The 24,588-nt window shown below is 33.8% G+C and overlaps 1 protein-coding gene across 1 annotated transcript; it reads right to left on the bottom strand.

Annotated features, from left to right (window-relative positions):
* Positions 1-11,096: 11,096 nt before the first annotated feature.
* Positions 11,097-13,238, bottom strand: LOC144707009 (reactive oxygen species modulator-like protein). Its single transcript, XM_078580123.1, has 3 exons — positions 13,051-13,238; positions 12,198-12,235; positions 11,097-11,355 (listed from the first exon to the last, which is right to left on the bottom strand). The coding sequence occupies exons 1-3, from the start codon at positions 13,121-13,123 to the stop codon at positions 11,242-11,244; spliced, it is 225 nt and encodes a 74-aa protein (XP_078436249.1). The 5' UTR covers positions 13,124-13,238; the 3' UTR covers positions 11,097-11,241.
* Between the last annotated feature and the right edge of the window lie 11,350 nt (positions 13,239-24,588).

The raw sequence follows: 24,588 nt of genomic DNA, 5'->3' as shown, positions 1-24,588 counted from the left end.
CCCGAACTAAGACTATTTAGAATCCCATGATTAGGGACACATAGGTCATAGCCAAAGTAGAATTGTCTGTCCACAAGACGCCTTTGGTGTCTCAGGTCTAAGGACCACTTACACAACCGTGACGTGAATCAACCTGATTGGCAGTTTGGTATAATACCATTCAGGGATTCGTACGGATCAATTCAGTGAACTCTTTCCACTAAAGAGCACCCACTATCTATCCTTGGTGTTGCCACACTAATGGCTACGGGACCGGCCATACTCATCATATGAGTGAGGCTAGATAGTGTTATTCTATTCGGATACTTCGATGTCCTTCTCACGTATCATTCGAATAGAAATGTTTAGAACACATGCTTAAAGACTAGTGATCTCCGCATTACGATCTCATCATAATTCACTAAGTCCGATCATGTATTCATGGACTTCATCATACGCATCACACGTGCACTATAATGAATATGTTCTATTAATGAATATGGAACGAGATGTGGAATGTGTGATTGGCTTGCCGCCCACATATATTTCTATCAGTTTATTCTCGGCTTTCTTTGTTAGAATATTATCTCAGAAACATGATTTATAACATGATAAATGCATGTTATTTACATATATTTTAGGTGATTTTGGTATTATTAATTCAGAATTTATCATGGTTTTACTTGAATTAACTAAATATTTATGCATAAGCCATAAATTCTATTTTTTGCACATCTTGGTTATTTTTTTACTACACTTCTTGACTTCTTTGAAGCGAAGAAATTTTAGTACTAATGAGTATTTAATAGTTTTACATGTGAAAAAAATTATAGGAATGAGAAGATACAATTCTTAAAGAGTTGGAGAATTTTTTAGAGTTTCTTGATTCTAAAAAGGGGCTTGAAAGGAGTAAATGGTGTTTTGAGACTTCAAAAGAGAAATCAGCATGAGATGGGCCATGACCTGACCTGCCCATTAAGCTCTCAAAAGCCTTACAAAAATGAAGATGAAGATCACAAGGGGAAGCTCTCAACCTAAGGAAAAAAGATGTAAAATGGCAAGAAAAGATAATAGAAAATGACCAAAAGGGCATTTTAGTAATTCTTCCTATGTATAAATTTTGCTTTTCTCCCTCATTGTCCCTCATTCTGGATGTGCTCCAGTAAGTGGGTGTCCAGTAGGACTAGGCATATTTCAGAACCCAGGTTGCTCAATCTGCGTGATGGAAGTTTATTGAAGTTTTGACTCAATCCCAACTCTTGTTTGCATTGAAAAATGCCTAATCCTGACAAAATATAAAGATATGGACTTGATAGGAAGCATTGAGCGCTCATTAAGCTTGCATTGTGGTTTTAGGAACTTAGATTTACATTTTCCTATCATTATCTATCAATTTCCCCTTTAAAACCATCACTTTATCACACTAAACACTTGGTTTACCTTCTTTATCTCTCTAAAATCAACTCTTTCTCTCTTTAGACCTTCATCCATATTCCTATTTTATACCCTAAAAATTTCATAAAAATCTCTGTCATTTGCACCTTCAAATCCCATCTCAAACTCCTACACTCTCTCTTCATTTTCTCTCTCTATCTCTTCATTTCCTCTCTCGATCTCTTCATTTCAGTCATTTTATCTCTCTAAAATCATTTATTTCTCTCTCTAGAAATAAATGAGCCCTCAACTTGGCCAAAATTTTGGCCAAGTTGGCCCCCGTGCGTCGGCATTGCCCTTTGCCTGCCGGCAATGCACAGAGCGGATAGAGGGGGGCAACCCTTGACAACTTGATCAAAAATTGGCGAAGTCCAGGAGGGGTCCGATCGGGTCGAGCTGGTTTGACCAGGTAGAACCGGCCCCTTAAAAAAACTAAAAAAAATTAGTTGGGCCAAGTGCTGAACCTATTGGGCCAAGCCCAATTGGGCTGACCAAATACTCAGCCCTATACAAGCCACACCAGGCCTGCTGACCCGAATGGCCCATCCGTCCGCTGCCTCCACTCATGCTGCCTCCGCCGCCACCGCTACCGGCGACTGCCGAAGCATGTATTTTCTCCATTTTTAAGCATTTAAAAATTCCAAAAGATGAGGAAAATCAGAAAAATTAGGAAAAAATATTTTCTGCACTTAAAAAATTGCAAAGAACCAGGAAAAATCTCTACAATTAATATAATCAATTTAAATTCTAGATAATTCTAAAAACATTTATTTTCGATTTCTGGTGTTAATTAAAATTAGGAAAATTAGTATTAATATATCTTTTATATTTCTGTTTCAATTTAAACCACAGAAATATATAAATTATCTAAAAATATAGAAAAATCCCAGAAATTATATCTCGTTTCCTTCACTTCAAGCACAGAAAAATTCTGAAATTAAATTTCCGCCTCTTTGTGGATCGACCCCTAACTTTCCCTATATTAATTATAGAGTATTTAAGTGAAAAAATTTTATTAATATTTTTTTTCAAGGCTGGATTAAAATAATGATGGACTTATCAATGATATATTTGATTAAGTTCAGTTTGAATAAAACATAAGGTTGATTTCATTAAATCTTGGTGAATCGCTTTCATTTTTACATTTGTTCAAGCACCTAGTGTGCATTTGAATACATCAGTCAATTTAACTAAGTTCCTATTCATTCAACGTTATAAAAAACTTACAAATATATAAATATACATATCTACTGACTCCTATCTTGGACTCTTAGAGGCATTCTGTTCAACACCTCTTAGTGTCGACATAAATTCCTTTGTTTCTCCCTATTTTCACTCATAATAATTATACAAAAACATATAAAAATAAACATACATCTTATTTCTGACTCTATTGAGCATTCTGTTGAACACCTCTCAGGCATCGACAGAATCACCTCTATTTCGTCTGATTTTTGCCATAAAATATATATAAACATATAAAAAATATAAATGCAGACATATAGTATCTACTTAGCCTATATAAGTATCCTACCAATATAATCATATTATTAATCATATATAACCCTTATTATCACTCTTCTTAGTCTTTTTATTTGATCTTAGTCTCTCTCTTTCTTCCTATCTAGCTACATAGTTATATAATAAATTAGATGATTCCTTCTCGTCTCCCTTCCTCTCTTGAACTTAATCCTAAATTCTTAGCATATATGAATATTTCTCTAGCTCACTTATCTACACCTACTAAACACTCTCTCCCTATCTATCAAAATCTTCCATTCTTCATTCTTCCTCCTACTTCTTAGTGTAATAACTATTCTTATTACGTGACGACTTACATCTCATCACTAGAACTCCTTATCTCCTATCTTACTAAGGTCTTGATATCATTATCCTTATATCCACTTCCTATTTTCATATATTTTATTACTTATTTAGAAAATACCCGCCTATTTTCATATAGTTTATAATAATAGTACTAGTCTCTCTATCTTATTAGTCTTCTCTACCTTTTCCACTACCTACACTAATATCATCCTTAACTATAATATCTAATATATTACTTCTTTATTATTTCTAGTATCTATAATATATATAAATAATTTCTGATATTCTCTCAGATCTAGTTCTCTTATTCACCAAGTATTCCCTCTACTTACTAACTACTTATTCCTTCTTACATTCACTATCTTGAATACCTGTATTACTGCTCATAACTATAACTCAAAAATTAAATACACCTCTAAAGGACAGTCCTTGCGGAGATGACCTTGCTCTAACTATATGTCGGAATGAGTTTATATCTTTTATCAAATTTATTTGATTTTAGGGAAATTAAAATTATAACGACATTAAAAATTAATATGCAAATTGCATTTATCAATAGACAAAGGAATAAAAAGGTGTTAAGGAATTAATTTCATGACTGGTTTTTGATTCTTCATAATATTTTTTCCTTAATTGCATTGTTTTTTCCCTAATGAGAGTTGGAACCTATCCTGGTTGCCCTCATGTTTTTTTTCTTTTGAATGTTCCCTACGAAACGAGAAGGTGACCCTTGAAGCTGTCCGCGTACATCACTTGAAGGAATTTGATTTGCTATGCGATCCACCTTTAGGAAAAAAATTCATTATATTAAAAGTAAAATATTCATAGCTCATTGTATGTTTATTTATGTTAATAATTGTGGTCATGCACACCCTATTTTTAATTTTCCTTTTCAAGTTGTACTTATCAGCTAGGGTGAATCTAAGTCATATTAGATGTATGTAGAAATCAAGAATAGTGGGAGAATGACTACTCTCATGAAAAAAAATGTGGATGATATTCTAGTCATTTTGATGATCTAGAATTACTATCCTCAAGGAAGTAGTGGTTCTCAAAGAACTTCTCCATGAAGGGGTTTGGAGGAAGCAACCTACATATTTGGAATATGGATATATAAAGATAGGTCAAGAAGGTTGTTGAGATTCTTTAAATACACGCACATAGAAAACCTTGACAAAAGGGTTTTGGGTTGGAGAAATCCAACAGAGGTCTCATTTTGATTAGACATGATAATTGGATTCATCATGCACTCTAGGCATATGAGATAAGAATTATGAACACTATAATGATGTGAGATGTGAACTTAATGTCATGAAAATTCCTAAGATATATTTTTAGTCCATGGAGAAGAAGAATAGAAACTCACAATTTACAAAAATTAAAGTTTTCAATGAGATTCAAATGATAAAAGGCCTATATATGGATTCACGCTTATACACCATGGAGGTATAGTATATGAAAAGGTTCTAAGTAATCCAACCTAAAAATTGATGGTGAATGCTGTTTGTGTCACTACAGATGATGCCTTTAGGAAGAAAGTGTTATTCTAATGTTCATCACTAAGATTGACATCATCCCTTTAATAGGGACAAACTGGAAGAGTTTTATTGACCAATACTTGAAGATCAATAGTTTTACACATTTGCAAAATCTATTTTTATCATAATTAGACAGCAACGGTTTTTTTATCTAAGAGTGATTGACGTTTGCCAAGAGGGAGTGTGATAGAAACATATGTGGTTATAAAGCCAATCCCATATAGATTTTGTTTAAAGTTTGTTCATATAAGATATTCACATAAAGCATTTACAATGCTCATAATGAATTCCATGCATACATGTAATGGATAAGTGAATTATAATGTGATCATGAGTTCTCTAGAATTTTAACATGTTTTCTAAATAATCTTTTTCTAAGGATTATTTAGTACTATCTAGTGCCATTCATATGATGCGCATGGCCAATCCTGACATAGTAGTGTGGATTCACTAAATTTATGTGTAAGATTCTTGGATGGTATTATACCTAACACTAACTCAAATTGATTCAAGTCATGATTGGATAAGTGGTTGATAAAGGGACTTTTAGTGGTAAAAATATACACATGTTAGAGTAAGTATATGCATAATTTTATTAATTTTATCTTTATTTGTTATTATAAGTTTGTCCTCCATGCATTAATTCTTGAAGATGTTCAAGAAGACCATTTATCCTCATTAAAATTCTATAGTAAAAATATACACATGTTAGACTAAGTACATGCACAATTTTATCTTTATTTGTCATTATAAATTTTCCCCCCATGCATTAATTCTTGAAAATCTTCAAGATCACCACTTATCCATATTAAAAACCATTTTTCATCCTATTTCGGGATTATTTTGAAATTACTATGACCTTAAATTTTAAGCAGATTCAATTATAAAATAAATGAAAAATAAATAGTTTTTTAAAAACCGGCCAGCTGAGTGATAAAATTCTATAGTAAAAATTCTATAGTAAAAACATACACATGTTAGAGTAAGTAAATGCATAATTTTATTAATTTTATCGTTATTTTCTATTATAAATTTTCCCTCCGTGTATTAATTCTTTAAAATCTTCAAGATCACCAGTTATCCACATTAAAATTCTATATAATGTTAAAAACCATTTTTCATCCTATTTCGAGATTATTTTGAAATTACTATGACCTTAAATTTTAAGCAGATGCAATTACAGAATAAATGAAAAATAAATAAATAGTTTTTTAAAAACCGGCCAGCTGAGCGACGAAATTCTATAATAACAATTCTATAGTAAAAATATACACATGTTAGAGTAAGTAAATGCATAATTTTATTAATTTTATCGTTATTTTCTATTATAAATTTTCCCTCCGTGTATTAATTCTTTAAAATCTTCAAGAACACCAGTTATCCACATTAAAATTCTATATAATGTTAAAAACCATTTTTCATCCTATTTAGAGATTATTTTGAAATTACTATGGCCTTAAATTTTAAGTGGATTCAATTACAAAATAAATTAAAAATAAATAAATAGTGTTTTAAAAACCGGCCAGCTGAGCGATGAGCCACACGGCACTCAAGCCAACCACCAGCACGGGAGTGCTCAACACTCAAGCCGGCCAACAGCCCACAGAGGCTTAAGAGAAGGGTGAACATGCTATTGAGGGAAGTCTTTTAATTTGATTCGTTGTGTTGCGCAAAATTCTTGTAGAGTCATGTTTATAGACATTTTCAATATGGGATAATGGATGTTTTGTAGTTTTCAGTTTCTTGTCAGGCCCGCCCAAGATATACTAAAAGTGATCGCATCCCAGCGGGCCGCAATCTTAAGAAATTAAAGAATAAATTATAATCAGGCTTCGAGCGGACCTGACTCGAAGCCCATGCAATTTTGGACCAATTTAAGTGTCGTCTTAATCACGACCGTCTGATCTTCGTAAGGAATATTGTAAGGTCCACATTATTTATTCTTTCTTATTTCAAAAAAGATTTTTTGAAGGTCTAACATGTATCTCTCGTTGCAGGAAGAAAGAAGCCGACAGAGGTCCCTTTTCAGAGATCAAAGAGCTTGGCGGAGTTGTGACGCCCTGTCTTGGCACCAGGAACTTGGGAAGGCTTCAAGGAGGAGCAAGGGAGTGCGGATTCTGCATCAGCAAGAGGAGAGGAGAGAGGGAAGACACACATAGGCTAGGCAGTGGTGATCAGCGCCGCCATCCCCGTTCCTCGGTTCAGGACGGACTCTGGTAACTCTTGGGCATGTTCTTGTAGCAATTTATTAGATTTATATCATAAACTTAATTTGGTTTATTTTTAATCGGCAAAGTAGTTGAGTTTGTTCAAAGTTCAATTCTGCTATTTCGTTTTGGCATTCCATTAAACACTCGGTGTTCAAAAAGCATCATCAATTTATATGTCTTTCTTTTATCAACATTATAAAAATCTAAACATATGCATATAAATATTTACTTACTCTTATCCCGACCTTTCTCAGGCATTCTGTCGAACACCTCTCAGGTGTTCGACAGAGCTATCCCCTTAACCTCAATTTTCTACTCTAAAAGAATATATAAAAATATATTAAAGTATATAAAATTAAATAAAAATATATAGCTTTTTTATCTCAGCCTCTTTTGGGCATTTGGTCGAACACCTCCAAGGTTTTCGACTAGGTTACCTCTTTAACACCTGAAAATCGATCACAAAAAAATATATAAAAAATATAAATACATACATATAGATATAAAGTAACTACTAAACCTATATAAATCTTATCATAGTCTTATAGTTAACGTAGTAATAATAATATTCATTCTTAATACTTCTGTTAGTATTTTTACTTTCTTTTAACTTCGTTCTATTCTCTTACTACTATCCTTTTCAATTAAGCTTTTCTAAATAAGCCAAAAATCAACTCCTCTCTCTCTCTAGTTAGCTATTCTATCTTACATATTCTTCTAACATATCTAATTAGTTCTCTTACTAAGTAAATAACATCCTAGTTCTTATCCTTAGAGCTTTGCTACTGTTGGATATTTTCTTGACTTTACTATCCCACTAGATACTGTTTCCTGGCTGACGACTTATCCCCCTTACATTCACTATCCTCCTTAGCATTTTTACTATCATTATCCCTTAACTAGTCAAACATTAAATACATCTCTAAAGGCCAGTCCCTGTGGAGACGACCTTGCTCCCATTATAGATTCGAGTGAGTTTCTACTTTATCAAATTTATTTGATTTTATGCAAATTAAAAATACAACTACATTAAAAATTAATACGCAATTTTCCTTCATTAGTGGTCCTCAAACTTGAGACACTAAAAATATCTTATGGATGAATGAATGGGTTTTGACTATGAACTTCGAGTTTCTTATCAAAAAGTTCAAATCAATCCTGCTGGATGCACCAGGAAGTCTACAAAGGTGATTGAGAGGTCAAGATGGGATTCTTTGCCCTCAGTACAAGACATACCAACTCAAAGAAGATGATGTGATGAATTCCATAGTGAAGGTAGTGGAATATCATAGAAGACTTCAATGATTTGCCAATGCATTAGTAGAAGCTGGGATGACTGATTAGGTTTTAACTTTTGATCATATCCTATGTCTTCCTAGGAACATCAAACGGACGAGGTATTATACACACACGGTAAATGATGACTATACGATTCCATGAGAGAGTTAACATAATTCTTTGTATCTTCTAAAAAAGGTGCAGCTTGGAAACCCACTATTGGAAACTCAACCTATTGATTCAGCAAAATCAATCCTTGATTATCTATATGTTGATGTATTTAGTTTATTAAGTTAGCCAATATAGATAATTGGGTCATTGATAAATAGACTGATGCATTGACCTAGAAGGTCACATACAAGTGGTCTATTGGACGTCAGATGCCATAGTTAAACTTACGGGTTTTTTATTAAAAAATCCCATTAAGTATAAATAGGAGAAATCATAAAATGAAATCATCCATGCAGTATATTTTAGCTTCCTATCCGTCTTCTCCGTTTTCTCCATGGACGCCCTCCCCTCTGAATGCAGTTGGAACGATGAGATGGTGATGGATTAATAATGGGGATCATCCACATGAAGATGATGAGATTTGACTTGCTGAGGATTGAGTACATACATGTAGTGATTAGACATTTGAACATCTCAACATGACTTGCTTGAGGAACTGAAAATTAAATTATCAAAATTTTTTATTTGTTTAAAGCTCAATAATGGTTCTATTTACATTATTTCTATAAGAATTGTCTCAACATCATGTCAATCATGGCTCCAAAACCCAATGACGAATATAATCACAATTTCTATTTAAAAAACTGCAAGGGTGATGATTTAATATCATCATTGAGTAAACTTTCAGGATTTAGTAAAGCTTGAATGTTAAGTTGACCATTCATGTTGCCACTTTTTGAATTGGGCTTGAGCTCATGTATTCATTGACCTTGCTTTAACTCTTCAATCTACATCATCCTCATCTTGATGTGGGACAGGTTTTGCTCATGTTTGTTTTTAAGTATCTTACTGTTTTCCTGAAATTCCCTTTTTAATATCTAGCAAAATGATGTTAAATTAATTATTAGGAGGAGCACAATGAAAGGCTAATGATCTATATAAAGGGAAATATACTGAGGATCACAATATGGATAATGAGAGGCCAACATTTGACTTTCATTAAAATCTTCAGAAAATTCCTTTCTTCAGAGAAGGTTGTTCCTCAGAATGATACGATTCCGAAGGATAATTAATATGGGTTAGATGTTCCTTTTGGCGTGAGTCAATATTAGCATAATGATCATCTTTCTTCATAATATCACCATGAAAAAAAAAAATCTAAATTGCGTAAAGTTAGAATCAAGGAAACTACTATCATGGAGAATATATTTAAACAATTTCTACGGAAGTGTTTTGAAAGACATAATATAAGAAATTAGAGTAAGGCGAGTATCTCTAAAAATATATTTACTTATCCACATTTATCCTCTCTTTCCTATTGATAGGAAACATTAAATCCAGTTCTGAATCTTATATTTTTATGAACATATATTAATCTACATACAGGATAATCTGGCATGTTGGTAAGTGAAGGGAATTAATCTTCTCTCCTTTAAAATAAACGAGAAGTCATTTAACAAAGTAACATAAGCCGTTAGTGACCTTTTTCTCAGCCCTTAATACTAACAAACATATGTCAAATTATTTATTTGAGGGGAAATTGTAATATTTGGGGACTGGATACTCATATACTCTTTTCTTTTAAAACTCCATAAATTATTTTAATGTATTCTTGATTGAATTGACTAGGCCTTACTTACAATTCTTTATTTTATGAGTTAATAATTTTTAATCTGATTCCCTATGTTAAAAGTTGTCTATTTTGATGGAAGTGGATGGAGCTTAATCTGATTAAGGCCAGATTAAATTGAATTTGATTGAATAAGGGGATTATTTTCTGGATTGAATTGAATAATTATATTATTCATTTAAATCCCCTGAACTGAGAAATCTGATTCTTACTATGTTAATGCAAACATTTTCTATTTTATGATCTCTATGAGTTTAGTATTTTAAAATTGAATAAAAAACAAAATTAAAAATTTAGCAAAATGCGAGAGCCTAGTTAGATGGAGGACCATGTCTTCACTAATGTTTTTGAAAGTTCATTTTTTGATGAACTTTTGTAGCCTTTTTTGTTTCTTTTGTATCAATCAGCTAACACCCCAAATGATCATCATATTGAGACAATCATATCATATTTTTGCATTCTACAGTCATTCTTATCTAGTTGCATGTCTTCACCTTCTGGAACCTTTTTGTTTCATAGTGAACTCCTGCTCACCACTTCTTCCTTTCTGTCTAAAATAGAACATCACCATGCAACTGATAGAAACAGGGAGACGGGAATCATATCAGCAACAATTCCCCTCATCCTTATAACATGAAAAAACCTGCTAAACCTCTTCATTACGTTTCACTGCTCAGTTTTTAAAAATAATATCATCGATTTTCACATTAATTTTATGGTGAATCCCTCCAATGGCGCATTATTCTTGGCTCACCCTAGATTTTCTCTTGAGCATCAGTCAGAATGCATGATAAACTGCTTTGTTATAAAAAAATTTAAAAAAGGCCAATTAAATTGGGGAAATTACCTTTTTAGTAAGAGAAATTTGTTATCATGTAGGATCCAATTTAATTTGACTATTTTTACATTGATATCTAATTAACTGTGCATGTCCATACCTGGGCGTGGCAGTTGGTTGGATAGAGAGAAATATATCTAAAGAAAGAGAGAGAGAGAAAGAGTTACAGATAGATTGATAGAGAGAAGAGAGAGAGTCAAATGAATCCAATTATTTAGAAGAAAGTGGCAGCTCCTAATCAAACACGAACATCAAAATCAAGTATCAACATCATAAGCATCAGACATGAAAAACACTGGACAAGGTAGATATTTTTTTCATTCTTTCTCAAACCAGTCAATAGGACTTGCCACAGTGTATCAGGCTGCCAGCTCCTAAGAACAACCCAAAAATGGCTGCACTACCAAGAGTAGTTTGTCCAATGTATCTAATCTTTAGAAGCCCGGGGACCTGCATGAAATACACATAAAAAATCGTGTTCATGGAACAGAAAGTCAAAGTAGCTTCAAATATGTCCTAAGAAGTTAAAATGTTTTTTTATGAAAGAATGTGCCAAAGATAACGTGGATACGTGCTTAAGTTGTTTTCAATATATAATGGGTTAAGGCAGCCATAAAAGGCAGCGAAAATTCTCAATTTTTATATATTCTTGTCACATAGATGATGAAACATGCTAGTCGATAAAAAACTAACTGCCATTCGCCAAGTTACGATATATTTTAAATTTTAATATATTTATGGAGATATGTGTTTACCGAATGCTGTGCAGATCATTTGATGGCCCATCTCACGGCACTTAACAACACGGACAAACCAATCATCATTGATCTTAATAAACATGGGAAATTACCTATTTTTTTAAGAGAAGCAGATATTCCCAGGGGTGTTTCTCTAAACATTACAAATTTTCTCATAAGGATTTGAGAAAATGTTTTCACATAAGGATTCACTATTCAAAATTTTATGATTAAATATAAATTTCAGGCATTTTCAGTCGACAAGTAGACTGGAAAACACCATTGTAATTTTTTGAGAGTGAGATCAAAATAAATTAGGATATTAAGAAAGATATACCATAACAAGACAGGGCAATTTCAAGGATGCCCGCTTTAAGCAGTTTTAAATGAAAAAAACATAGGATGCCATTAATTAGAAATGAAGGACTAAAACTTTCACAAAAATGGGGAAATTTTATAAAACAAAATAAACCATCATTTAATGTGACTCTGCATATTTCCACCAAAAAAGATATTAAGTAAGAACAGCAAAAGCAATAAGCCATCAAATGGTACCTTATATCTAATAGCTTCATAAGTCCCATACACAGCACCTGACATCCCAACAACCAATCTCAAATCAGTAATTATTGAAACTTTATACGTACATGAAAGTTAGTAACCTTATGAAACGCGTCTGATATGCTGACATAAACGCATACGTAAGACTTGTGAACAACAATCCAGGAAGAATAAAAAAGAACAAGGACACAGGCCCATATAAGTTTGAAATTTTTTTTTTGAAGAAAATATGAGTGTCAAATGTTAATTTCCTATGGATTCCATCGATCATAAAATTAAAAAAATCCTCTCATCAACCATTAAGTGGTAACACTATGAAAAAAAGGTTCCATTCCCGACAGCCGAATCAAACTTTCACCGAAGTCTGATTTTAAATGAACATAATTTCCAGCAAAAAGAAAGTTTATCAACAAACAAGATGAGAAAAGAGCTAAAAATTTTCTGAGGAGACATTAGGTCAGAGTGAATTATCATGATACCAAAAATATTCTCAGACCGAATAGAATTTCAAATATTTTCCATGACATAAAGGGAAAATTCCAAGATCACTCCTGAAGCTAATTCCCAAGAAATAATAGCACTACATTCATCATTTTTAATCCAGACAGCGTTTGAAGAACCCTAATGCAAAACCAAGTCCACTAAGGAATCAGCGAACAATTTCCCCCCAAAAAAGGGCAAGTGATCCTGTATAACATGAACGCCCTTGTAAAGAATCAAAAGCGCAGGAAAACATGCTTCAAAAAAACATGATCTTTCAGGCTAGGAAGAGAAGGGTATCTCCCGAAAACAAAGATTGAGAGAATTTGAGTTACGAAAAAGAAAAAAAACGAAGATCATTACACACCCACGGCACCGCCGATAGCACCGCCGACCGCAGCGCCGGCAGTAACACGAGCAAGACAGCTGTCTCGCGCCATCTACGGTTGATAACTCTTCACCCTTCTTCGTAGAAACTTGGAAAATCTTCAAAGCTATGAACAAGGCAAAAAATGAAGAAAAGTTGCCCTCTTCTTCCCCTCAAATGAGCAGTTTTTGAAATATATGGAAAAACCTAGCTGCGTTTTCAAATATTATGAAACATATTATTGTTTCATATAAGGTCCCACTATAAAAAATTATATAAATGAAATGAATACCACATACTTCAATCATACTAGTGAAATTAATTATATTAAGTTGATTTGCTTCAATTCTTGTAGCCTTCTCCTCCCAAGACATTCCATTGTGTCACTGTTCTCATCATTTGTAAACCTTTTAAATTTTTTTTATAAATTTATAATTATATAAATCTACAAATATTGACGAACAAAGTAAAATGTCAAATGACTTAATAAATTAGTTCAGTTCCCTAACACAACCCATTATGGTCATCTTTACATCATTTGGATACTTTTACAAATATGAACAAGTCTACCATTTATATTTGCAAATATTATGAAATACATTATAAATGAATAAAAAATAAAAATAAAGTTACCCAATTTCCTATGGTCTCTCTTCCCCAACCCTTTACATTGTGACCATTCTTTCCCCAGACTCAATATATGTAAAAAACTGTTCTCAGACTTTCCAAATTATAAGGTGAAATAAATGATTAATAACATTTAGTCACATCTTTTCCTCCCCTTTCCTTCACCCAACTACAACCCATACATTGAGTTTCTTCTTCATCTATTTTCAATATAAAGAAAACCACATTTATATGTTTCACAAATTTAAAGGACATTCTGACTTAAAGTTATTTAAATAAATATAATTTGTTACCATTTTGCCCCTCTATTCTCCAAGGACACCCCATTGATATATTCTTAGGTTATTAATAAAATTTGGATACAATACATAATAATCAGCCTTTTTAAAGTTTCAAAATATTGATATCTCATTATCACTTGAATAAGTGTTTAGATTCCGGTCAACACATCTTGAGTATATGTATATTTCAATGCATATTCACCTAACTCAACTTTTATGATTCTGTACTTACACTGATTGAGATAGCTTCACATTTCAATGGCTTAATTGATTCACTCTATCATGATCAGTTCAGTGTTGAACAAACTATTGATATTAGTATAATGATTGTGACAATTTTAATGATAATATATAGATTTATAAAGGTGATAGATGACATGCCTTGCCAGTGCTAGTTTTAAATGTAATGGAAGGTACATACAATTGCAAAAGTAGCTAGTTGATAGTATATTTAAATGCCTGTTGGCCATTATGACAATACCTAGGCATTGAGATATTTATCTTTGAAAACAACAGGTATTTTAAAACTAGCATCTTCAGATTTTCTAGAAAACTCTTTACAAGCTAGTTGTGCTGAGATTTTTACTACTGCTGTGTGAATATCTATAATCAATCTCTCACTCTCTCTGATGACTAATTCAAAAGATTAATTATAAAAGAGAGTTGAATCCATAGAATCTCAACATCAATGCATAAAAAGATGAAACAGGGTCATAAGTATAAAACTAATTTATATTTATTCATCCATAAGATAGGGATCAAACTATAGTATGCCACAAGTACAAGAAGGTAATACATCACCAATTGAAAATACGTATAAGGAACCTTGATAATCAGCGGGCTGACCTCAGACTCAAAGGGATACTTGGTAGGATAGTTTCTCTATCCAAGCAATGACTTACCCTTCTCGTTCTCATTTTTTGTGTGATAAATTATGCGTTACTTGAAAAAGAGGTCAAATATCTTGGTAGATCTAATCACAATCAAGTCTCACTATAGGGAGGAGTGGCTTGAGAAGAAGGTAAGACAAGAAGAGGGGAGGATGGGGGGGTTGGGGAGGGTGGACGGCCAGGTCTGGCTTGCGTGGGTACCTAAAATTGAGCCTCCCTCTACGTATGCTTATTTTCTGAATATTTCATTAAAGTCCTCCTAAATAAAGTATATCCACCAATGTCCATTAATCTAATCTTGTGTGCGTGAATCTCTAGGGCCATATATCAGTCTAGTTAATTACTTAAATGACTCAATAAAATTCATTGACAAACCTTATTAATTAACTATAACAACATACATACTAATGAATTCAGGATCAATTTAACCCAATCGATAGCTTAAATTCCCAGCCCATGGGTTGCCAAGCTACAGCTTCTGCTTTAGAAGATGCATAATAATGTTCTAAATCTCTCATGGAACCTTTATTGTCTTCAGTTTCCATATGAGTATAATCTTTCGTCCATGCAAGACTTTCAAAGAACTTAGGATATCATTAATCATCAAGCCTGAATGGCTAAGATATCACTAGAGAACATATTCTCCAAAATGCCCACTAACTTGGCCTGGTATTTATTACATTTTCTTCCTAGAGTTGATCTCCTTCATTTGAAGAGGGTGGATGATCTCAGCTTAACCACTCAATCACATTTCTATGCTTCAGGTTATATCACTCGAACTAATACTTATTTGAATCCCATGGTTAGAGAATCATATGTCTTAGTTAAAAATAATGGTCCACAAGATGTCCTTGACATCTCAGGTCAAAAAATCACTTATACAACCATGGCATCAATCAATCTGGTTGACATTTTGGTATAATGCTATTAATGGATTTATATTGATGAATTCATCAAATTCTATCTCTCAAGAGTACCACTGTCTGTCCTTAGTGTCTCAACATTAATGATTATAGGATCAGCCATACTCATCATATAAGCAGGAACAACCAGTACTACCCTTTCAGGATAGTTAAATGTCTTTCTTGAGATCCATTGCATACAAATATTTAGAATACATATTTAAAGACCAGTGATTACCATTTAATGATCTCATCACAATTCACCAGGCATTGAAACTATTCAAGGGATTCATTATAAAATCTCATAAGAAAACTAATGAATAGGTATTTATTTGAATGAAATCCAACACGACATAGAAGTGTGTTGGCTTGAATGCCACATAATATCCAGCACTTCAACTTTGGAAATTGTGATCAACCTCAGTGCAGTTAGTGTGAACCCATCCACAATTTTTATTTTTATCTTTCTGGTATTAATTTACCCCTACACTGAAGGCAAGGAAATGGTCTACTAGTGATCCAACACCCACCTGAATTCCTCTTGCATCGTACGACTGATGGCATGCAAATAAGTATGATAATTCATGCTTATTCCATGCATTTTAGAACATATTTAGTTAATTTATGCATTATCATGATTTTTTAGTATTTTTAAACAAAAATAGAGAAATTCATTAAATACCCATTTTCTACATTAAAATGATGATATTTGAAGATTTTTATGATTTTAATGAAGAATAATTTAAAAAGAATTATTTTTGGTGAAACATTCGTGTAAAACAGAGTTGTAGATCAAAAGATATTTAATTTTGAATTTCTATGGAATTGATTGAATATTTTCCAAGTGTTTCTTTAAGCTTGAATTCGCAAAAAAGGGGCCCATCAACCACCTGGCTGACGTGGCAGGCGCACCTACGTAGCGTGCCATGTAATCGCACAAGTGGCGCAGACGGGGCACATGTGTGCGCGTATTATAGGAACGCGGGGGGCGCGTGTGTGCATTTCCAAAATTTACATAAGCCTGTATTTTTATAATAATAACTTTCTTAGAATTTTTCCATATGGGACTAATTCCATTTGCAGAATGTGTGATGTGACAGCATCCGAGCCATTAGGTCAGGATCTCGGAGGTAAGCTCACCTCCACATTTTTGTCTTTTTCTGCAGAACAAAGAGGCACACCAATCGGACGATCAATCCCATCATAAGGGAAGCAAATCCGACAGCCAGAAAAGAACCTGCACTTGAAGAGGAGAATCCGACGGCCAAAATCAATCCCGATCTTGATGATCAGATGATCCGACGGCTGAGGATCGATCCGATCATCAAAAATCAAGAAAATGGCCATAAAAATTCATAAAAATAAAAAAGGCCTAAACAACAGGAAATTGAGTCATTTTAAAAGGGCCATGACTTCTCATTATGGAGGAGTTTGTGGCTGAATTTTTTTGGCAGTTTCCTCTCTTCCCACTCTTCCAATGGACTGGTGGCCCCTATAAATAGAGGTGCAGAAGTCTGAAAATGACTTGTACTCTTTCTGTCTTTCTCCATTGAGGAGACCTTGTGAAACAAATGTTGTGGAGTGCCAATTTAGGTGTTTTCTTCTTTCTGAAGTGAATTCCTTCCCTCTCTTGATCAATCTTCGTGTCTGCTGCAATACGCCAAGGCACCGGGCAAATCAATCTCAATCACTAAGCCTTCTCTGTGGTTTGACCCTTTACTCTCCAAATTATATCATTAATAAGTGAATTAGGGTTAATTATAAAATTTATTGCATAAGTCTCAAAATTACACATCGACTAGGTTAACCACCTAAATTTTGACTTATCAACGACCCCCATGAAAGCCTTTATAAGATTCATCTTGACTTCAAGATAGGCAAGTATTAACTGTCAAAATATATTTTCCTCTTGATATTTAACTTTATTTTCACATAAAATATATTTTAAGGTTTTCAACCATTACAAATGTTAAGCTTCCATGCTAAAATATTTTTTTCAAAGGAACATACATCAGACAAAATCATACATCAAGCCTTGACGATTTCGTTTCATCTGATGTTAAAATTTCAGATAATTTTGATAAATTCTATGTTGACATCTATGAAAACGTAACATATAGTTTTGAAACTTATAACAGAATATATGTATTTTTAAAAAAAATTAATCAATGTACATCCAAAACCTATCAAAGATGTCACACGATACTTAAAATTAACGTTCAGATAACATGAAAAAAATAACATGAAAGAACTTTTAAAATATTTTGTGCAGTCTATCTTTTCTTTGCAAACCTTTTTGGTCTGGTAGAGTCTTACCAATAAACTTCCTACATGGTCACCATCCTAAATTTCTCAAACTGCTGCTCTCTAACTCAAGAGTTCTTATCTTGTGGTATCCACTTTTACTTGTAAATTGATCAATATGGACAAAAGGCAACCACTAATACAAGTAAACTAGGACCACACTATTGACTTGGACCATGCATGGCTAATGAATGGGGGGAAGACGTCGCCTTGAGATAACAAATCTAGAAATCCAAAAGTAGGGAGCATCATGAAAACCGACCAAGGAAATATTTCCAATTATCATCTCAGATCCAAAAAAATAAAAATAACAAATGTGAATTTGTAAACTAAAGTGCATAAGAAGATAAGTCCCTTTTATTGAATTAATGCAGATGACATGTGATGTTTTCAAATGGGTAATGGAAATCAGTGAATGACTTATGCTGAATAAAAACTTTTTAGATTATGCCTTAGTAAGAGTCATCCATTTATACTGATAACATGTAATGTTGTGGCGATTTGATGTCTTGAAAATCTTAGGCATTGTGATCAGATGTCAGTGATTTTTTTCAGAAGAAAAAAATAAATATGAATCATGTTCCACCATTTTGTAATTATTAAGTGGTATATGAGATGAATCATATCTAAAGGGTACTTCCAAATAATAATATCAAGAAATGCTTAATGAGGCCAAAAAGACGAATACTATTATACATTATGCAAATGCTTTGAAATGTATATATTCAATTATTATTTACCATTATAAGCATAGTGCCATAGTTTGTGCCAAGAAACTTACCAGATATCTCATTATCTAAATTAGATAATGAAAATTCTCTATCTATAGAATACTATTAAATAAAAATATAATGCTTTATTTTTTATTCCTGAACACAAATGTAATATTCATAAATAGTTATTTTATTTTCCTAATTAATTTTGAAATTAATGATAAATGACATCTGTGTTTTTGAAATTTGCTGTTTGATGTAAGAAACTCTTGTGTTATTAAAAAGTTTGAAATCATTTTGGTTCATTTGTTATGCTGTAAATATAAGGAATATTATTTATATTTTTACCAAAACTACTTTATTCTTGATAGTTGCATCATTAAGTAAATAGACACAAAATCTATGAAATCTTGCTGATCTTCTTTTTCCTGATATTAAGGGTATTATCAATTATATCAAGAGTTACATTTAATGATATTATTTACATGATTCATGGTCATACTCTAATAAACCATCCGAATCACAATTACAGAACGAAAAATGACTAAAAAACTCCTTTTATGATATTCCATTCTCTTGGACAGAGATTTGAGCGCAATTTCCTAGAATATATATCCACATAGTACATAAGTCAGAAAATTCCATTTTGACCACATAATCACTGTTTTAGATATCTTTCTATCTCTGCCTGCATAATTTTACATGAATAAACCTGATTCAGATAAATAACATTAATATCTAGGGATTCATATTAATAAGCTAATTGGACTATTTATTACAAGGGAACTCATTGTTCCTCAATGTTCCCACACTAATTTCCAAATGATCAACCAAAGAGAACATGAAATATCGTACTTATGTATAAATTAATTTAATTTATCGCATGAAATGATAAAGTTTGTTTATAAATCATTATTTTGTGTCAATTAAATGGAGATCACAATAATTCTCTAAATACTAAATAACATTATTTAATGTGGTTATTTATGGTTTTTGATATTAACCCCATTTTACTCATTACTTTAATTATATTTATCATTGTATATTCTTGGAGTTTAATTGACATGCAGGACTTGGGATTCGTAAAAGATGATTTATTGAAGTACTTAAAAAAAAGAGGCTGGAATTTGTCCAATCCCATTAGAAATGTAAACTTGAGCAGTTTAAGACATGGTTTTGCATGCCTCCATATTCTTAGGGATGACTCACATTTTCTAGTTGGCAGTCAACTACCTCTTCAATGATGCTGAAAATGAGGAAATTAACAAGTGATGGCCCCTAAAAATTTTGGGGTTCATCTGTGGACCAGGGTCTTTGATTTATATATTGAAACACCATCTTTCCCCTTTACTGTTTCACACTTATATTTTGTTTCCATTTTCTATTGATAGACTGAAAAAATTCATTAGAATGTCATTTGGATCCATTCATGAGTCATCAAGAGTGAAGGTTGAAATAATCAGAAGCTTGGAGAAGGACATATGGAGAAAAATCACCAAAGTTCGTCAAGGGACTATCTCTATAGAGGTTTGTGTTGTCGTCCAGACTTTCCTCTCAGATAACTTTGTCATTTTTTCTTGATTCTGATCTGTGTGTATAGTCTAGAAGTAGAAACTTCCAAATCTTATAAAAATGTCACAGAACTCCTCATGTGAGAAACACAATCTGGATTTAAACTCCCTCCCAAATCTGTCACTTGTTGGGTGCCACTGACCTTAACTCTTGCCTACTCTGAGTAAAAATGGGTTGACCACATTGACTCTGAAGACTCAAAGTTGAGTCTGTTGAGCCAATGGTTGACTCAGTTGACTCCAGTGATTATGGGTGTACTCGACTGTCTTTAGACCGGTTAACTGGTCTGCGCACATTTGACTTGAGACCACCGATGATTCCAAACAAGATCGCATGCCTATCACTCTCCACTACCTCTAACCACAGTAACACACAACCAAGCACCAGTAAATGTTTTTTTTAATTAGTTCTATAAAATTCCCAAAAATTTAGGATGAATTCTTTAAAAATACAATACATGTTTTCTCATCATCTTTAAAATAGTTTGTTTTATGTATTAAATTTTGACTCAATCTAAATTTATAAAATCATAAAAAATTCACATTCCTTTCTATGGATTTGAACCTTACTCACTGTGTGCTTAGTAAAGTGATAACACAATAATTATTAGAGTTAATTTCACAAAAAATCTACATGTTTATTGGTATTAAATAATTTTACATTTTGATCAATACCAAAATTATCAAATATATTTTTATGAATATTATTAGTGGATCTTTGGTACTTAAAAATATTTTTTGGCATTTATTCCCAAAGAAATACATTTCAACACATAATTTATTTTCTGAAATTAAATTTATAGAGAAATCATTTTTCTGAGTCTAAATATATAATTTCATGTTTTCATGAATTATAATTTATTTTATGGGAATTATTTTAGGGATTATTGTTTAGTTTAGACATGTCACCGTTCAATTTGATCAAAATGATGAATAATCAAAATTTCTACCAATAATTAATGTAGCTAATCATTATGAAATATGACAATACGGCACCCCAATTTGTGATTCCATAATGGCCAACCATTAGCAAATGAAGTTTCTAGTTTTAATGCATAGGGGGACATCAACCAATATAAAAGAGCTATGATTTAAACTAGAATAATTTTGACTATGAATCACAAAATGGAAAGATACATGTCAGCAGAATATAAGTCAGCAAATTGTTTTGCAATAAATGACCTGCAGTCCAAAGACGCTGAACACAAATGCTATAATGTCGTCGGTTCATTATGTCATTGGTGAGAAGATAAATTGTATTGACGTGGCACTTGCAAAAAGCGTTGCCACATGAATGCACTAATTGTGTCATTCCAGATGTATTATGTTTTTATTTTTTACAGTAACACGTCACCCCATGTTAGGGGATGAAATCAGAAAATAGTGTCTTCTTCCACACAATGACACATCAGCACTTCACATATTTAATATTTATATAGCTTAATTATGCTTTTGTCTTATTTCATGCTGGATGCATGGAATTTTTATAAGCCATACATTTGGGTCATTGTAGAAATTAGAGCCAATCATCGTCAATGAATATTTGGAGAAATGAGGGATATAAAACCCTAAAAGTAGTGTGAGTGGTTGCTTTTGGGGAGAGAGAATATTTTGATTAAACCAATGGCCCGGATTGCACAAAATTCAAACTTTGATTTATGACAATCCAGATGGCCGATCTACCTAAATTTTGAGGGCAGCTTTGTATTTCTTACTTTGCATCCATCTTGGATATATAAGATGAAGTACTTAAAGCTTTGAAAGTTGTCTTTGAAACTTGTTTCTTACATTTATAGGTAATTGAAAGAGTGTGAGTTTAGGGATCCATTAGGTGTTCATCATTGGTGTCTTGAGTGATTTAGGGACAGGCAACATAAAAGCAGAGACTGCCTGCATATGCAAATAACAGTGATCCCTCATGGTCTTTGTCTTGCACTATTTCACCTTCATCATCACTATTTAGGTTAGACAATCTCACCACCTCATCACATCACTTTCTATTATTCTCATCACTCTCTATAAGATCATTATCTCCTTGCTTAATCATCCTTCCATTATCATACTTACAAAAATATTTATTTCGTACATTCTTATCTCTCTCTATCCACCTATCACACGGTCAAATCCCGAGTTAGGTCTCTTGCTCGACTTTGGCATGTGTCGGCCTCAATGTTCAGGGCAAAACACTGAGCAACCTTGATCTCTTACAGCGGAAACTTTGTAGATTGCTTAAGATCGCATAGAAGGGGTTAGAGGAGATGGTGGGGACGCAGCCCCGTCAGGGAATAAGGTCATTGCATTAATATCATAAAAGAATACATAATTGTTGGGGGTAATTCCATGGGGGAAGACGAGGGGTGATACAACGAACGAGACGAGGCGCTTTGTGTCGAGGTAGTGTCGCCACATTGCCTCAAGGCCGCTGCTTCGCGCGCACGCGCTCGCTCCGCTACTACTCAAGTGTATCGGGCTGGGCGCCGCGCGCCCGCAGGCGTAGCGATCACACACGCCACCCCTGCCTTGACGATCACACATGCCACCCCTGCCTTGACGATCACACGCGCCACCAGCACCCGTGTCTACACTAGCACGCAGCCCACGCGACGCCGCCACATTCGACGCCCCGAGCTGGGCGCTGCGCGCCCAACACTACCCGCAAGAGCGCTACACGCCCTCTGTGCTGTCTCGGCACTCTCAGCGTGCCACATGCCTAAGTCACCTGGCGGGATGTCTCCTGGCCCCGTGCCCCGCACACGCAATGCGCGCGTAGTCTACGCGGCCGCTACGCGACACCCCGCGCAGCTCCGCACGCTGCAACCGTGGCACGCCGTCTGGCATGCGCATCCCGCACCCACGCGCAGCACTTCCCGCCCCCACACTCAACGCTCGGCGCTGGCGCGTAGCGTTGGCGCGCGCCCAGCACGCGCGGACCATACCTGATCCGTCCTGTATTGGGCGTGGACGGGCACTTGCACCGTCTGCAGTGTATTACCACGTACAGTGGAAATGGCCTGAAAGATCAGGTATTTGGGCATCGCTACCCATAATGACTCAATCCTTTAATGTTGTGAGCCGAATTACACGGACACGCCCTCCCAATAAGCACGCAGGCCTCTGGGCATGGAATGACGCCTAGTTAGGGGCCTAACACCACCTTATACCATTTATAAGTGTCCCATCTCATCCCTTTATTCTCCATTTAAATAGTATTAAATTCCTAATCATCATTCCCTGGGGAGAAAATTTGATTTTCCTAGATCTTTCTGTGCCTTATTCCAATCATCCACTTCAAGATCAAAGAAAATCATCCGTAGTTATTCAGAAACTATTTCATGAAAGTATCCAAGATGATGCATTGGCTTCTTTTAATATGGCTCTCTTATTCTTCTTCTTCTTCATTCAAATATTTATTTCAGCAAACTTCCCTAAAATAATCTAAATTCAAGAAATCCTGCAGGACAAAGGTTCAAAGACCTCAACAATGAAACATACAAACATATAGAAAGAAAAAAACACAAGATAGTAAGAAAACAACACAAGGTTTTCTTTGGTAAAATCGTTCAATGCAACATTTGCCTTGAATAGGAAACCCATGTATTTATTCATTATCACGCTCAATTAGCTCCTCAACAGCTTCAGATTAATTTCTCAAAAATATATAGAGAAAAATTTTAAGTATCAGTCTAAGCTTAGAATTTCAGGTCAAAACTCTTTGACTTGGGCCATTGACAGGTTGGTCGCAGCTGTGACTTTTTCATGAATATGAAGATAGTCAAGAATGCATCTTCTTCTACAATTTTGATCAATTCATAACATGTGAAAGTCAGTACCTTCAAAAATAATTGATGGCTAGATATTGCATTACTCAATAGGGCAAATGGTGTCTTAAATGAACATTCATAAAAACATAATCAATATCAATTTCACCTATTATATAAAGTCAAAGACGAACGTTGACTTCATAAAATGGTTAGTGGTTGATTTGCAGTTAATTCAAGGCTAGAACAAACATCGGCCATTAATTTGAAGGTTCAGTTTCTCAAACAAGAAAAATAATAGCAGGTGTAAGAAAAGAGAATTTCAAAAAATTGGCCTATGACTATCATAATTTTGCACAGGATTGAGGTAGTCGGCAATGAATTATGACGAGTCAGCCAATTCAGGCTAGTAAATAGTGACAGAAGTCAGCCAAAAAGGAAAGTAAACCACGCATTGTAACCCAAATAATTGAAGCACCATGGCATGGTGAC

Source organism: Wolffia australiana, chromosome 8, assembly GCF_029677425.1.
Source record: "Wolffia australiana isolate 7733 chromosome 8, ASM2967742v1".
NCBI lineage: Eukaryota > Viridiplantae > Streptophyta > Magnoliopsida > Alismatales > Araceae > Wolffia > Wolffia australiana.
This window is presented reverse-complemented; position numbering and strand designations above follow the sequence as displayed.

Coding starts and splice junctions, on each gene's coding strand:
- LOC144707009 (XM_078580123.1), bottom strand. CDS start 13,123: ATGGCGCGAGACAGCTGTCTTGCTCGTGTTACTGCCGGCGCTGCGGTC. Junction 12,236..13,050: donor TGCTATCGGCGGTGCCGTGG/GTGTGTAATGAT, acceptor TTGGGATGTCAG/GTGCTGTGTATGGGACTTAT. Junction 11,356..12,197: donor ATGAAGCTATTAGATATAAG/GTACCATTTGAT, acceptor TATTTCATGCAG/GTCCCCGGGCTTCTAAAGAT.